Below are 16,033 nucleotides of genomic sequence, written 5' to 3' on the forward strand. Positions count from 1 at the left end.
TTTGAAAGGGGGGAAACCCAGTGTGGCCAGAGGCCTTTAGACCCAGCACTCTGGAGCGCGGGTGGAGCATTTCGAGTTTGAGGCCGAAGGCTACGTAGTTTGTGATTGTGTTTTGTTTTGTTTTGTTGTTGAGACGGGGTCTCTATAGCCCTAGCTGGGCTCGAAGTTACAGATATCCAACTATATTCCCCCTCCTCATGCTGCTGGGATTAAAAGCGTGTGCTACCACGCCGGGCTCCAAGGCTACATATAGAATGAGACCCTGACTCAAAAAATAAAAAGTAAAGTAAAATGTTTTCGGAAGTTCTACAGCTAAGTTGAGCAGATTGGAAGTCGGGATCTCAGCCGCGCTGGGACAAATTTAAAGGGTGAGTGAAGTCAGTGACTTTCCCTTAAAACCTTCAACTAGCAAGAAATCTTTTGATACATATCTACATATATGGATTTATTGAAATGACTTACTAGCTGCAGTCAAGCTAGCTGTTTCCAAAAAGTTCAAGAGTCCCACAAGGCTAATGTTTCAGTTGGTCTAGAATCCTGAGAAAGTAGCCTCCAGTGCCGGTGAAAAAATGGGACTTATGAGCAAGGCAAAAAGCAAAAACTCATCTATGTTCTTATATAGATTTCCAGCAAAAGGTATGGCCCAGATTAAAGGTATGTCTGCCTGCCTTAAGATTTTTTTGGTGGTGGTGGGGAGGCCGCTGGAGAGGATGGCTCAGCGGTTAAGAGTACTGACTGTTCTTCCGAAGGTCCTGAGTTTAAATCCCAGCACCACATGGTGACTCACAATGATCCGATGCCCTCTTCTGGTGTGTCTGAAGACAGCTACAGTGTACTCACATATAAAAATAAATAAATCTTAAAAATAAAAGATTTGGATTAAAGAAAGGCATGTGTCTTCCTGCCTCAAGATCTGGATCAGAAGTGTTCCTTCCTACCTAAAGTCTGGACTAGAAGTGGATCCACCAGGCTGGAGAGATGGCTCAGCGGTTAAGAGCACTGACTGCTCTTCCCAAGGTCCTGAGTTCAAATCCCAGCAACCACATGGTGGCTCATAACCATCCGTAATGAGATCCAATGCCCTCTTCTGGGGTGTCTGGAGACAGCTACAGTGTACTTACATATAATAAATAAATAAATCTTTAAAAAAAAAAAAAAGTGGATCCACCTACTCCACCAAACAGAAAATCACAGGTGTGCTCTCCATTTCTGGAGTTCAGTCCATTTGTAGTTCATTTCAGAGATAATGAAGCTGACAATGGAGAATAACCACAGGTAACACACCTGCTGTGTTTGTTTGTTTATTTATATGAGAACACTGTAGCTGTCTTCAGACACACCAGAAGAGGGCATCAGATTCCATTACAGACATTACAGATGGTTGTGAGCCACCATGTAGTTGCTGGGAATTGAACTCAGGATCACTGGAAGAGCAAGTCAGTGCTTTCAACCTCTGAGCCATCTCTCCAGCCCTGTTTTTGTTTTGTTTTTCTCCCTTCCCCCAACACACACACACACACACACAGGGTTTCTCTGTGTAGCCCTGGCTGTCCTGGAACTCACTCTGTGCACCAGGCTGGCCTTGAACTCAGAAATTCACCTGCCCCTGCCTTCCAAGTGCTAGGATTAAAAGCATGTGCCATCACTGCCCAGCTTTCTTTTTTTTTTTTTTTTTTAAAGAGTTGTCTTGGTCATGTGTCTGTTCACAGCAGTAAAACCCTAATTGAGACAGAAATTGGTACCAGGGACTAGGATATTGCTGTGATAGGCCTGACCGTGCTTTTGTTTGGAAGAATGTGGATTTGGGGACTTTGGATTTGGAAAGGCATGGAATGCTTTAAGTGGGGCTTCATGAGCCATCCTAGTAGGATTATGCAAGACTTTGTGGCTGTGAGTGATTTGAACTGTGCAGACCTGGCCCAAGAAATTTCAGTGAAGAACTTCAGTATGTGGCCTAGAAACTGTTTTTGTGGTATTTTGGTGAAGAACTGGCTACTTTTTGTCCTTGTTTGAAGAGTGCCTGTGGCTAAGTGAAGAGACTCAGATTAATTGCATTGACAAAAGAAGTCTCAGAAATTCCCATCATAGACTTTGTTCTATTTTAAACAAGCAGAGCAAGCTGGGAAAGGAAAAATATAAAATACATGGTTTGAGTATTAAAGGGGCACCAGGAAGTGAAATGGAGCTGAATACTGTGTTCTAGGAGAGAAGATTAAGGGATATGGGGGCAAGATCCTACCCCAGCTAAATTTAAATCCAGGCATGGTGGTACACACCTTTAATCTCAGGAGATAAAGCCAAGCAGATCTCTGAGTTCAAGGCCATCTGAAACCAGCAAGTTTTAGGTGAAGAAAAGCTTAAATCCAGGCATGGTGGTACACACCTTTAATCCCTGGAGACAGGCATACAGATCTCTGAATTGCAAGATCCAAGACAGCCAAGTTTAGGCAGTGAAGGAGCTGGAAAAGAAGAAGCTAGTGATAATGTAATAGAACAAGGGGTCCATGTTCCAGGTCCTTCGAGCAGCAGAACATGGCAGCATCGAACATGTGGCTCTGGCTTTAGAGTCAAGAATAGAAGGGACTACTGGGACAACTGATGCTGGTTAGCTGGAGCTAAGAAATTAGTGGTGATTATGAAGAGACGAGCATCACTGAGGTGAAATCTCCTGGGAAGTATTTTCTGAGAGCACAAAGAAGCTGTGGTCCAGAGATTGCCAAGGTGGTACCTTGTGCTGCAGCTGTACTTGGTAATGTGTCAGATTCACCCAGGCCTTACTGGTTTTGAAGACATGAAGAGGTCATGAAGAGCAGCTGAGCACCGTGAGAGGCCACGGAAGGCCGCTGGTGAAGGTGCAGCCTCAGTTATAGTTTTCGGCCCAGGACTGAAGGGGTCATGCAAAGGATTTGAAGCTTGGCACCATGAAGAGAGCTTATGAGAGGCCATTGGTAAAGCCTAGTTGCAGCAGAAGACCCCAGCGAATTATAGATGCCAGTGCCATGGGATGATCACCAAGAACAGCAGAGGCAGTGGATTGGATCAACCTGAGCTTTGAGTGCTACAGAGGGCAGAGCTGGAGAAGGGATGCCAGCCCTTTGGAGGAGCCCAGAAGATCAAGAGTGGATTATATACATTGAAACAAGAAGCTGTGGGTATACCAGGCCATGCTAGAGCTCATGTATAACTGCTTCCACCATCCTGGCAGGATGTGACACGTTTATAACTCCTGATTCTGGTAGCAGAGACAAAGGATGGCTCCATAGTAAGACCCTGTCTCAAAAAACCAGCAACCAGGCTACATTAGTCAGTGTTCTCTGGAATCACAGAACTTATGTGTAGTCTCTATATAGTACAGGAATTTGTCATGATGACTTACAGACTATAGTCCAACTCCCCAACAATGGTCTGCTGTGAATGGAAAGTCCAAGGATCTATCTAGTAGTTGCTCAGTCTCACAAGGCAAACAGGGAAAGGAGAGTGAATCTTCCTTCTTCCGATGTCCTTATGTAGGCCTCTAGTAGAAGGTGTGGCCCAGATTAAAGGTATGTACCACCACACCTGGATCTGGGACTTGCTTTGTCCCAGATGATCTTGAACTCAGATCTCTTTGCCTTAGTCTCCTATGATTCATAGCCACTGTGTCTCAAGATCTGGATCACAGGTGAGCCTTCCAATTCTGGATTGTAATTCAAGATATAGTCAAGTGACAACCAGGAATAGCCATTCCACAGGCTTAGTGGCACATGGCCCTGACCTCAGTACTTGGAAAGTAGAGGTAGAAGGATAAAGAATTCAAGGCCAGCTTTGGCTACATAACAGTTTGGAAGTCAGCCTTGGCTACACAATCCTGTCACAGGAAAAAAAAAGTCATTCTGGCTTACTAGACAAAAAACCATTTTTAATTGTGTAAAATTTTACATAGAAAATACATAGAAAGTACCAAAAGGATAACTAAAATCTTCAACATCAAAAGTGGTCAGAACAATTTTTCTCATGTTCTTTGGAGTGTTGGGTTTTTGAGAAAAATAATCATTCCAGGAGGTACAAGAACAATTCTTCCCCAAACTGATAACCCTTAACATGTCTTACACAAAGAAAGGATCACAGGAGAAACTGGAGGATTCATGGCATCTAGGTTATAAATACCAATTTAAAACAGTGACACATGTAATGCAGGAGCCTCTGTTCTAACCAAGTGCATTTTTATGGAACAAAGAGACAGGGTTAACTAAAGGAATCCAAGGACCCTTTTCCAAATTCTGACACTATTCTAACTGGATACCCTACCCTGATCCCATATGTCCTTGTCACAAAGATGATTTCAAAAGCAAGAAAACTTCTTTTACCTTGTTCCTACCCAGTGAGCTTTTTTTGTTTGTTTGTTTGTTTTTGTTTTGTTTGTTTTTGGTTTTTGGAGACAGGGTTTCTCTGTGTAGTCCTGGCTGTCCTGGAACTCACTCTGTAGACCAGGTGGCCTCGAACTCAGAAATCCACCTACCTCTGCCTCCCAAGTGCTGGGATCACAGGCATGCGCTGCCACGCCCGGCTCCTACCCAGTGAGCTAACTGATGTAACTCTATTTCCTTTCCTCCCTCTTCCTGCCAAATCTCTCACTCCCTCCCCTCCCCTTTTGCAGTAGAGATTAAATTTAGGCCTCACATGCCAGGCAGACTCTCTTCCATGATGCTATATCCCCAGCCCTGATTTTACTTCCTATTTTTGAGATAGTCTGGCTAAGTTACCCAGGTTGCCCCTGAACTTGCTCTAGCTAAGATGGACTTTGAATTTCCAATCTTATAGCTGAGGTTACAGACTACACCATCAGACTCAGCTACTAATCTAATCAAACTCCAGCTGTCAAAATGGAAGTTGAATTATAGTAGCATTAACTGTCCCAAATTGATAGAAAGTGCACTGAATAATAATACAATATAGCTGAGATCACAGAAAGAAGGGAAATTGAGCTTACTACATAAAATTCTACAAAAGTACAAAGCCTGCCTGTCCTCCAGGTCAGTTTTCTCTTCACACACAAGTAACCTGTTATGCTTAAGAAGAACCATGTTCTAACCCACACTTCATCTACCCCAGTTCTCACAGTCAATGTGGAGGAGAAGGAAGAATCAGACTCCAAGGTGTGTACATTTCAGAATAAACAGCACAGCTCAGTGGACAAAAGAGGAACACTGTTCTCGCTAAACAGAAGAGCTACGGTTACTACAAAACAAAAGATTGAAAATATCGAATAAAAAATATTAGATACTGAAAATATCTAATAAAAACAAAAAGAAAGGATTAAGGCAGCTGAGGTGGTATTCACTGAGGTCCTAGCACGTGAGAGGCTGACGAGGTCTGGAGTTCAGGGTCACTCTCAGCTGCAAGGAGAGTTTGAGGCCAGCCTAGGCTACATAAACAGATGGGAAAATTGTGTGTATGCGCGCATGTGCACTTGTGCCATGTATGTGCGAATGTCTTTATTCTGGTGAGTAAGAGAAGTGACTCCAGGCGGTGGTGAAAGGCAAGCAGCCTCAACCGTTACCCTCTTCTCACATCCAGAAACCTAGACTTGGCAGGGCAGATAAGCCCAGAAGCAGCCTGGGTAGTGCCACCTACCCACCCATAGGAATTGGCTGTATAATTCTCTTGTTCTTAGGTAGTTTCTCAGGAGTGACTTTAAAATAAAAACCAGGCGAGGCATGGTGACCCATGCCCGTGAGCTCAGCAAGATACAGCCACAAATATGAAGTCCTGCTAGTCTATAGGATAAGTTCCGGCCATAAGAAGATGTCTCATAAAACAAAAGGAAGCCAGGTTTCCTTCTGGATAAGGTAGGGAAGTCCCCAACTGAAGGAGCAAACTTAGAGGCAAAGAAGGAGGAAAGTGGGCAGGAGAGGTGTATTGGAAGGTCACTTCAAAACCTGATGCTCTTACCCTACATAGTCTTAGAAACCAAGAGTGTGGGAGGTGGGGCACATGTTTCTGATTCCCTCTGTGGTTTTATATGTGGGAGGAGAGGGATCTGACAGGATCATACACCCTAGCCCATGCTGACCCGAAACTTTCTATGTAGTCCAGGCTGGCCTCATATTCACAGCAGTACTGCCTGAGACTCTTGAGTGTAGAGATCCTAGCTATGAGTCACCACACACCTGTCTGCTGTGTTAAAGGAAAGAGACACGAGCACTTAGTAAGCTGTACATGGCGGTGACTTAGATAATCTGAAGGGTTAAGAGCCAACCACACTCTCTAAAATAGAACAGTGACATTTCAAAGGTAACTACATCACCAAACTAGAAGTTAGAAAAGGGATCTCTTAGTAAATAGGAAGCCAGGTGTAGAATTTATACATATATATCTATATTTAAAGTATAAAATTGAGAAAGTATATACAGAAATCATCATCCTACGTCTTAAAAAGGAGACATACAAAAAAAGGGCCTGAAGCGCCGTGGCAAGTAGGGGGATGGTAGGTGCTTAGCAGCTGGAAGAATGCATGTTGCCCAACTGCCCGGCGGCCAGCATGAGGATATCTTTCTTCTCCTTATGGAAGCGCAGCTCCTTGCCCGCCAGCCGGGCTTCATCAAGCTCCCGTTCAGTGGAAGCCAGCTCTCTTGACAGTGCCCCTGGCACACTCTGCTCCCGGCTCACCCAGTCCAAAGCCATTTGGTGGCGAATATCATCATCCAGGGCCCGATGTGAATAATGAGCCAACACCTCCTGGTCAGAGAGGAATGCAAAGACCACTGAGAAGGTAAAAACACATTATACACATCATACAGCACAGTGACCCTGATGGATGAGACATATGTCCTATATGTCATATAGTGACAGTTCCCAGTGGAACTTAGCCCTGACGTGTTCGCACATACGTCCTGTAAAGAGTTGCTTTCCCCCGTCTTATAAGAGTTTAAGTAAAGCAGAAGGGAGTGGGGCAGGGGGGTTGAACATGCACAGGACAGAGACGCACGGGGGTTCTGGGGACAGCACAGTGACGTTCACAGCAGTCTGAGCTCAGGCTCAGACAGGTCACTTTCCAGTACCCCAACAGCATGCAGAATGTGTCTGACTGGTGGAAAATGTGGCCATCTTTTAAAACAATAAAAACTAAATGTGTGAAAAACCTTTATATACTATCTCCTCGGTTGGTTGGTTGGTTTGAGACAGGGTTTCTCTGTGTAGCCCTGGCTGTCCTGGAACTTTTTCTGTAGATCAAGTACACTGTTTCAGTTCACCACTGGCCCTTGCTCAAGGGTCTGTAGGAATGCCTATAACTTGGCAAAAATATGTTAAAAATGCAATGACTATTTTCGCTCTTCTGCCCCAGCTAGCTCCTTCTTGTTTGTGTGGTTTTTGTTTTGAGACAGGGTCTCACTGTGTAGCACTATCTGGTGTGGAACTAGCTAGAACTCAGATCTGCCTGCCACTGCCTCCTAAGAGCTAGGATTAAAGCCACCCAGCCCAGCTCAGCCAGAGATTTTCTTAAGGGAAACTTTATGGTGGGGAAGCAAGGCAAAAGGAGTGCAGTGACATTCAAAAGCAAAGACTCCAAGAGCAGGCTAGGCGCCGACAGAAGGCAGAGAGACAGATGGATCTCTGTTCAAGGCCAGTTACTCACTACAGAGTGAGTTCCAGAACAGCCAGGACCACACAGAGAAACCCTGTCTTGAAAAACAAAACAGAAGAATAGAAGAGCAAAGAAGATGCTAGAATAAGGCCTTCAGTAGTCACAGCCTGGTAACCATTTAGCAACTGAAAACAGCTCTCCTGCCCTTTTCCCTCAGGTGACTCTTACCTGTCGAGAGCACTGCCTCTCCCTCATGGCCTTAAGGCTGCCATTCCAGTGCAGCAGCTGAAAAACTGTCATCAGCTCCTGGGGGAAGAAGAGAGGAAACACCAGTGTGAAGGCCATTTTTTGTTGTCAACCTGATGATAACCCTGGAACTAAAACCCAATGTGCTGGGTAAGCCTGTGAGGGATGTTTCTTGATTGGGTCATTTGAGGAGGGAAGACATCCCCACTCCCACCCACTTAAGTCTGGGCCACACCTCATGGCAGTCTCTATGAAGGACATGAAGAAGGAAGCTTGCTCTCTATGCCTGCTCGCTCTTGCCCTCGCCAGGAAGTCCAGTCCTTCAGTGGCATTACAGCCTTACTCCTTTGGGACTTTGGTGTGTACTGAAGACTAGCTGAGATGTCCAGCCTCGTGAACTGAACAGCTACTGGATTCTAAAACAGTCATTGTTGGAAAAGTCAGACTACAGCCTAAGCCACACTAATAAACCGGGTTGCGAGTGCACATGCACTCTCAGTTCTGTTTCTCTAGAGAACCCTGACTAATACAACCAGGATAGTGATCTTAAGTTAGCAGACTGCATCAGAATCATGGGAAACATTTTACAAATCATTTTATGGAAGCATCTATAATTACCAATTCTGGTTTGCACCTTGAGGGGGAAGAGAAGATCGTACATGGTAAAGATCTAATCACCTTCTCTCCCTGTGTCTTTTTCTGAATAAGGAGGTAAAGATTAGTAGGTGGCATTCAACTTGCTGTGTCAGGCTGCCCTGCTTTATTAGAGCCAGAAGTGTGAGTGGAACCATACCTGGAACTCCAGCATTGACTTGCCCTTGTTAGATTCCAGCATGAATCGGAAGGCACCAATGCCCGTGTTTGGGTTGTCAGCTTCCTCTCTGTTACCCTGGTAACAGAAGAAAGAAAAAGACAAATAGATTCTCAGTCAGAATTATTTTGACCGGCAGCATCCAATAGATATTAGTCACAGTTTTGTGCTTATGTGTGCATGTGCATGTGTGCTCATCTGCCGGCCAGAGGCTAGTGCTGTTCCTTAGGAGCACTGACCACCTCCTGTCAGACAGGGTGCCAGGCCTGAGGCTCACCAGGTAGGCTAGACTGGCTGGCCAAAGAGCCCAGGGATCCTGGAACTATCCATGAGAGCTACCACAGTTGGCACTTTAAATGGGCTTTGGGGATCAAGGCAAATGCTTTACCTGCTAACTCATCCTTTAGCCCTTCATGAGCTACATATTTAATTTTCAAAGATTTTTTTATGTGTGTATGTTTGTATATCGTGTGGATGTCAACAGAGGCCAGAGGAAGGCGGCAGCTTCCCCTTGGAGCTGCAGTTACAGACAGCTCACCTGACATAGGGCACCAAACTCTGGTCCTTTTAGAAAGCAGCAAGTACTTTTTAACTCCTGAGCCATTCTTCTCGCTCCCGTATGTTTAGTTTTAAATTTTTCAGTTGCCACATTGAAATAAAAATAAATAGTTTAAGAGTATAGTGTCTGTGTTTACGGAGGCCAGATATTAATGTTGGGTATCTTTTCTCTCTCTCCACTTTTACTTGTTGTTCTTTGTTTGTTTTAAAGATTTATTAATTTATTTTATGTATATGAGTATATTGTAGCCATCTTCAGACACACCAGAAGAGGGCATCAGATCCTATTACAGATGGTTGTGAGCCACTATGTAGTTGCTAGGAATGAACTCAGGACCTCTGGAAGAACAGTCAGTGCTCTTAACCGCTGAGCCATGTGTCCAGCCCATTTTTTTGTTTTTTTTTATATTGTTTGAGACAGTTCTACTATGTATCTCTGGCTGTCCTAGAACTCAATTTGTAGACCAGTCTAGCCTTGAACTCAGAGATCCACCTGCCTTTGCCTCCTGCGTGTCAGAATTAAAGATGTGTACTACCACCACCCAGCTGATAAAAAATGTTCTTATTATCTTTGTTTGTTTGAGATAGGTTCTCTCTATGGCCCTGGTTTTCCTGGAACTCATATGATTGTCATTATAAAAAAAATTTTGAATTCTACAAAGCTCGAATTAAAAGTATCAAGATGGGGCTGGAGAGATGGCTCAGCGGTTAAAAGCTCTGACTACTCTTCCAAAGGTCCTGAGTTCAAATCCCAGCAACCACATGGTGGCTCACAACCATCTGTAATGAGATCTGATGCCCTCTTCTGAAGCTGTCTGAAGACAGCTACAGTGTACTTACATATAATTAATAAATAAATCCTTAAAAAAAAAAAAAAAAAAAAGGCCGGGCGGTGGTGGCGCACTCCTGTAATCCCAGCACTTGGGAGACAGAGGCAGGCGGATTTCTGAGTTCGAGGCCAGCCTGGTCTACAAAGTGAGTTCCAGGACAGCCAGGGCTACACAGAGAAACCCAGTCTCAAAAAAACCAAAAAAAAAAAAAAAAAAAAAGTATCAAGATACCAAAGAAATATAAAGACAAATCAATAAACATAAAAACACAGATAAAGAATTACAGACAGACATGGAGCACAAAACACACACACACAAATTGGTAGAATAAACAGAACAGAAATGCAGACAAAGGAGCAAGAATTGACAAATGGGACCTCATAAGGTTACAGAGTTTCTGTAAGGCAAAGGACACCATCAAGAGGACAGATCGGCAACCAACAAATTGGGAAAAGATCTTCACCAATCCTACATCAGATAGAGGGCTAATATCCAATATATATAAAGAACTCAAGAAGTTAGACTCCAGAAAACCGAACAACCCTATTAAAAAATGGGGTACAGAGTTAAACAAAGAATTCTCACCTGAAGAACTTCGGATGGCAGAGAAGCATCTTAAAAAATGCTCAACTTCATTAGTTATTAGGGAAATGCAAATCAAAACAACCCTAAGATTTCATCTTACACCAGTCAGAATGGCTAAGATTAAAAATTCAGGAGACAGCAGGTGTTGGAGAGGATGTGGAGAAAGAGGAACACTCCTCCACTGCTGGTGGGGTTGCAAATTGGTACAACCACTCTGGAAATCAGTCTGGCGGTTCCTCTGAAAACTGGGCACCTCACTTCCAGAAGATCCTGCTATACCACTCCTGGGCATATATCCAGAGGATTCCCCACCATGTAATAAGGATACATGCTCTACTATGTTCATAGCAGCCCTATTTATAATTGCCAGATGCTGGAAAGAACCCAGGTATCCCTCAACAGAAGAGTGGATGCAAAAAATGTGGTATATCTACACAATGGAGTACTATTCAGCCGTTAGAAACAATGAATTCATGAAATTCTTAGGCAAATGGATGGAGCTAGAGAACATCATACTAAGTGAGGTAACCCAGACTCAAAAGGTGAATCATGGTATGCACTCACTAATAAGTGGTTATTAACCTAGAAAACTGGAATACCCAAAACATAATCCACACATCAAATGAGATACAAGAAGAAAGGAGGAGTGGCCCCTGGTTCTGGAAAGACTCAGTGAAACAGTATTCGGCAAAACCAGAACAGGGAAGTGGGAAGGGGTGGGAGGGAGGACAGGGGAAGAGAAGGGGGCTTACGGGACTTTCGGGGAGTGGGGGGGCTAGAAAAGGGGAAATCATTTGAAATGTAAATAAATTATATCGAATAAAAAAAAATGAAATGCAGACAAAGGCTGGAGAGATGGCTCAGCGGTTAAGAGCACTGACTGCTCTGCTGAAGGTCCTGAGTTCAATTCCCAGCAACCACATGGTGGCTCACAACCATCTATAATGAGATCTGATGCCCTCGTCTGGTGTGTCTGAAGATAGCTACAGTGTACTTACACGTAATAATAAATAAATTATTTAAAAAAAAGAAATGCAGACAAAAGGGCTGGAGGCATGGCTCAGTCATTAAGAGCACTGGCTGCTGCCCCAGAGGACCAGGGTTCAATCCCTAGCACCCACATAGCAGATCAGAACCATCTATAAATCCCATTCCAGGGACCTGATGCTCATCTGGCTTCTAGGCACTGCATGTATGTGGTAAGCCCATATATACAAAATAATAAAATACAGAAAGAAAAGAACAAAACTGCACAGGTTCCCCACCTCTCCCATCCCCCATGCTTCCTCCTTCCATTTCCAAGTTCCTTACATTGAAAGATGCCAGGGCCTCTGAGACACTCTTCTCGATAAACTCATCAGTAATTCTTCGGGATGGATGCTCATTAAACACGGAGTTCATTAATGCAATCTTTGCAGCACTTCGCCGGGCCTCAGCTTTTGTGGGGCAAAACTAGGCAGGAGAGAAAGAGTGAAAATATATACACGTGTACATCGAAGAAGGAGGACAACACTGAGGAAGCAGGAAGAGCAATAGGGAGGACACCACTGAGGAGGGAGGAGGGGCAGCAGGGAGGACACCACTGAAGAGGGAGGAGGGGCAGCAGGGAGGACACCACTGAGGAGGGAGGAGGGGCAGCAGGGAGGACACCACTGAGGAGGGAGGAGGGGCAGCAGGGAGGACACCACTGAAGAGGGAGGAGGGGCAGCAGGGAGGACACCACTGAGGAGGGAGGAGGGGCAGCAGGGAGGACACCACTGAGGAGGGAGGAGGGGCAGCAGGGAGGACACCACTGAAGAGGGAGGAGGGGCAGCAGGGAGGACACCACTGAGGAGGGAGGAGGGGCAGCAGGGAGGACACCACTGAGGAGGGAGGAGGGGCAGCAGGGAGGACACCACTGAAGAGGGAGGAGGGGCAGCAGGGAGGACACCACTGAAGAGGCAGGAAGAGCAATAGGGAGGACACCACTGAGGAGGGAGGAGGGGTAGCAGGGAGGATACCACTGAGGAGGGAGGAGGGGCAGCAGGGAGGACAACACTGAGGAGGGAGGAGGGGCAGCAGGGAAGACACCACTGAGGAGCGAGGAGGGGCAGCAGGGCGGACACCACTGAGGAAGAGGACGTTTGGACACCATGGATGAATCAGTTGCATTCATCATACTTTCCAAAGCTTTACTGAAAAATGGCATGGTGTTTGGAAACATAATTTTGACTCAGCATCCTGAAGTCATTAAAGAATTGGAGATGACTACTCCTACCAAATTGAATGCAGAGCTGGGAAGGCCGATGAAGTCAGCAGATAGCCATAAGACATGGAAAATGCCTCTATTTAAACTGTCAATGGACTAATTACTGCAAGCCAGTTTGTCAGGCAAGGGTCTCTGAATTCTAGATAAGCCAAGATTAAAACAAGGCTGTGACCTGTTGGAAGCACCCATCTGGGCTTCTTCTACTGTCTCTTAGCTGTAAACAGCATCTACAGCAGACCAGAGGAGCTGCCTCGATAGGATCTAAGTCTGAAGATGTCTATTTCCGCCCACAATAAATGCAACGAAGATGGGTCGCTACGGGAGGAAAGCTGACTGAGGAAAACAAGGGAAACAGCTTTTTAAAAATAGGAACCAGCATGGTGTTAGGGCAAGCCTGATGTTCAGAAGTCAGATCACCCCGACTTCAGATCCCTAACCACCAAGGTATCTGCTATAATCAGTCTTTAGCCTTTGTCACTCTTGATTAAGAGGAGTGATGTAGCTTTTTGCTTTTTTGAGACAAGGTCTCTCTCTGTGTAGCTCTGGCTATTCTGGAATTCACTGTGAAGACCAGACTGTCCTTGAACTTACAGAGATCTCTGCCTCCCAAGTACTGGGATTAACCATGTATCACCACATTGGCTTGATGTTTCCGCTTTCAAAAGATAAGTCCTGATTTCCTTTGGAGGGCAGTTCTCTCTGAGATAGCATATGGTACTTGATACATTCACATTAAGGCTTTTTGTTTCTTTATTTTCTCGTTATTACTAGCCTGTTAGCCACTTTATCCCATAATATTACTACTGAAAAAGTCAGCATGAAGAAAACCACTAGGAAAATTCCACTTGCCAAGGGGGATGTAAAATAAGCTAAAAGAAGCCAAGAACAGATCATTTGACTTTCAGAAAGTAACAAATCAAAGTAAAACTCAATCTGTCCTTCAGATTGTGATGAGGTAAGAAGGAGCCATATTATTCTGAAGAAAGAAAAGGAGCTGAGATGGGCCAGTGCTAAAGGATTGCTGCACAGGTGTGACAGCCACAATTCAGATCCAGGTTCTGGAAGCCACATACATGGTGCCTGACTGAGGTTCCAGCCTCTAGAACAGCAAAGCTGGGATGCCCAGAGCAAGCTGGCTTCAAGAGCAGCCATGCTGGCAGACTGTAGGTTTGACAGAGATTCTGCACTGATGAGCGAGGTGGGAGAGTGGCTGAGGATGCTCCTCTGTCAACCTCAGGACTCCACACACACACAAGGGGCATGTATGTGTACATGCACCCACATACGTGGTGCACACCACACATGAAAAGGGAAAAGTTAGTCATCCTGGGCTTATATTTATTTATCTGAAATGCTCAAGTGTTGAGCCAAAAGCTTTAGTAATCTGTTTTAAAACAGCTTCCAAGCCAGGCAAGGTGGTGCACACCTTTAATCCAGCACTGCAAGGCAGAGGCAGGGGGGTGGGGGTGGGGGTTCAGGGCTGGCCTATTCTACAGAGAGTCCAAGGACAGCCAGGACTATAGACCCCATCTATGAATGGATGGATGGATGGATGGATGGATGGATGGATGGATGGATGGATGGATAGATAGATAGATAGATAGATAGATAGATAGATAGATAGATAGATAGATCAAGATTTCCTTAGGACTTTCTGTCTAAGGCAAAAACTGAGCTACAGTAGCTTTTATTCATGCAATAGATAAATTGGCATCTATATACTAGTCTCTGAATGGGTGGCAGGCTTTTAATAATGACCAAGAAGGAAGATTCTTTGCAAGGCCCTGGGTTCGATCCTATGTGTATACACACATATACACATAGACAGAGGGAGAAAAGCAGATACAGCTGGGAAGACTTGAAAGACAAGCAGTAATGGCACATTGTAAGTCATATGATGGAGAAGCCCAAGGTGCGGTGGGCACAGCAAGGGCTCCAACCACATCTAATGGCCACACAATCACATGAAAACTAACCAAAGGTGTCTATTATCTTCTTTTAATTCCTATCCAGACTCTGTAAGGTGACATTTTGGAAGGCTGCCTTCCTCTCTGAAATGGAAAAACAATCAATTCTTGATAATATTCACACCAATCTATATAATTTCTTTTTAAAGATTTTTATAATCTGTTATTTTAGTTATGTAAATATGTATATATATATTGGGGTGTGAGTGCCAGTAAAGGCCAAAAGAGAGTGCCAGATTCCCCAGAGCTGGAGTTACCAGTGCTTGTGAGCTGCCTGAAGTGAGTGCAGGGATCTTAACTTGGTCCTCTGAAGAGCAGCCAGTTCTCTTAATGGCTGAATCATCTCTTCAGGCCCTACAATTTCTCACTATCCTACAGACGTTTTCAAATATTGTCTTTCATATCTGTATAGAACCTTAGCAATAGGAAACCTTTAGAAACAATATAGCCTGGAAGCTAGGGCTTTGGCTCAGTTGTAGAGTGAGCCAGAGGTGTTGGGAGAAGCCCCCAAGCACGTCACACATGGGGCGTGGCGGCTCCATGTCTGAGAATCCCAGCACTTGGGAGATGGGAGCAGGAGGATCAGAGTTCAGCATGGTCTTCCTTAGCTATACATTTTGAGGCTCGGCTGGACTACATGAAATCCTGTCTTTAAAAAAGAAAAGGAAGGGGGCTGGAGAGATGGCTCAGTGGGTGAGAGCACCGACTGCTCTTCCAAAGGTCATGAGTTCAAATCCCAGCAACCACATGGTGGCTCACAACCACCCGAAAAGAGATCTGATGCCCTCTTCCAGTGTCTGAAAACAGCTACAGTGTACTTAAATATAATAAATAAATAAATCTTTAAAAAAAAAAAAGAAAAGGAAGAGGATGGACAAATGACTCTTCTTGCTCTTCCAGAGGACCTGAGTTCACTTCTCACACAGAGAACCCACATCACAAGGCTTATAACCCCATGTAACTCCAGCCTCAGGGGCTGACTATCTCTTCAGACTTTAAGTGCACTCAACACAGATACCTACATATACATGCAATTAAAAATAAAACAGGTGCCGGGTAGTGGTGACACACGCTTTTAATTCCAGCACTTGGGAGGCAGAGGCAGGTGGATTTCTGAGTTCTAGGCCAGCCTGGTCTACAGAGTGAGTTCCAGGGCTACACAGAGAAACCCTTTCTTGGAAAAAAAAAAACCCACAAAAACAAAAACAAGCCTCTGTTTGCTGG

General features: G+C 44.7%; 1 protein-coding gene and 1 long non-coding RNA gene across 2 annotated transcripts in view; one reads left to right on the forward strand and one right to left on the reverse strand.

Moving 5' to 3' along the window:
- On the forward strand, positions 1 to 9,720 carry LOC127682938 (uncharacterized). The gene is made up of 3 exons (XR_007977457.1): positions 1 to 368; positions 6,556 to 6,751; positions 7,782 to 9,720. It is a non-coding gene; the product is annotated as an uncharacterized LOC127682938 (long non-coding RNA).
- Lix1l (limb and CNS expressed 1 like) overlaps positions 3,878 to 16,033 on the reverse strand; it is a 27,633-nt gene continuing 15,477 nt past the window's right edge. The window contains exons 3-6 of the mRNA XM_052179692.1: positions 11,906 to 12,046; positions 8,604 to 8,699; positions 7,793 to 7,870; positions 3,878 to 6,717 (exon numbers count right to left, since the gene is read on the reverse strand). Coding sequence (XP_052035652.1) covers positions 6,475 to 6,717; positions 7,793 to 7,870; positions 8,604 to 8,699; positions 11,906 to 12,046 — 558 coding nt within the window. The 3' untranslated portion in view covers positions 3,878 to 6,474. The remainder of the gene's footprint in view (positions 6,718 to 7,792; positions 7,871 to 8,603; positions 8,700 to 11,905; positions 12,047 to 16,033) is intronic.

Source organism: Apodemus sylvaticus, chromosome 4, assembly GCF_947179515.1.
Source record: "Apodemus sylvaticus chromosome 4, mApoSyl1.1, whole genome shotgun sequence".
NCBI lineage: Eukaryota > Metazoa > Chordata > Mammalia > Rodentia > Muridae > Apodemus > Apodemus sylvaticus.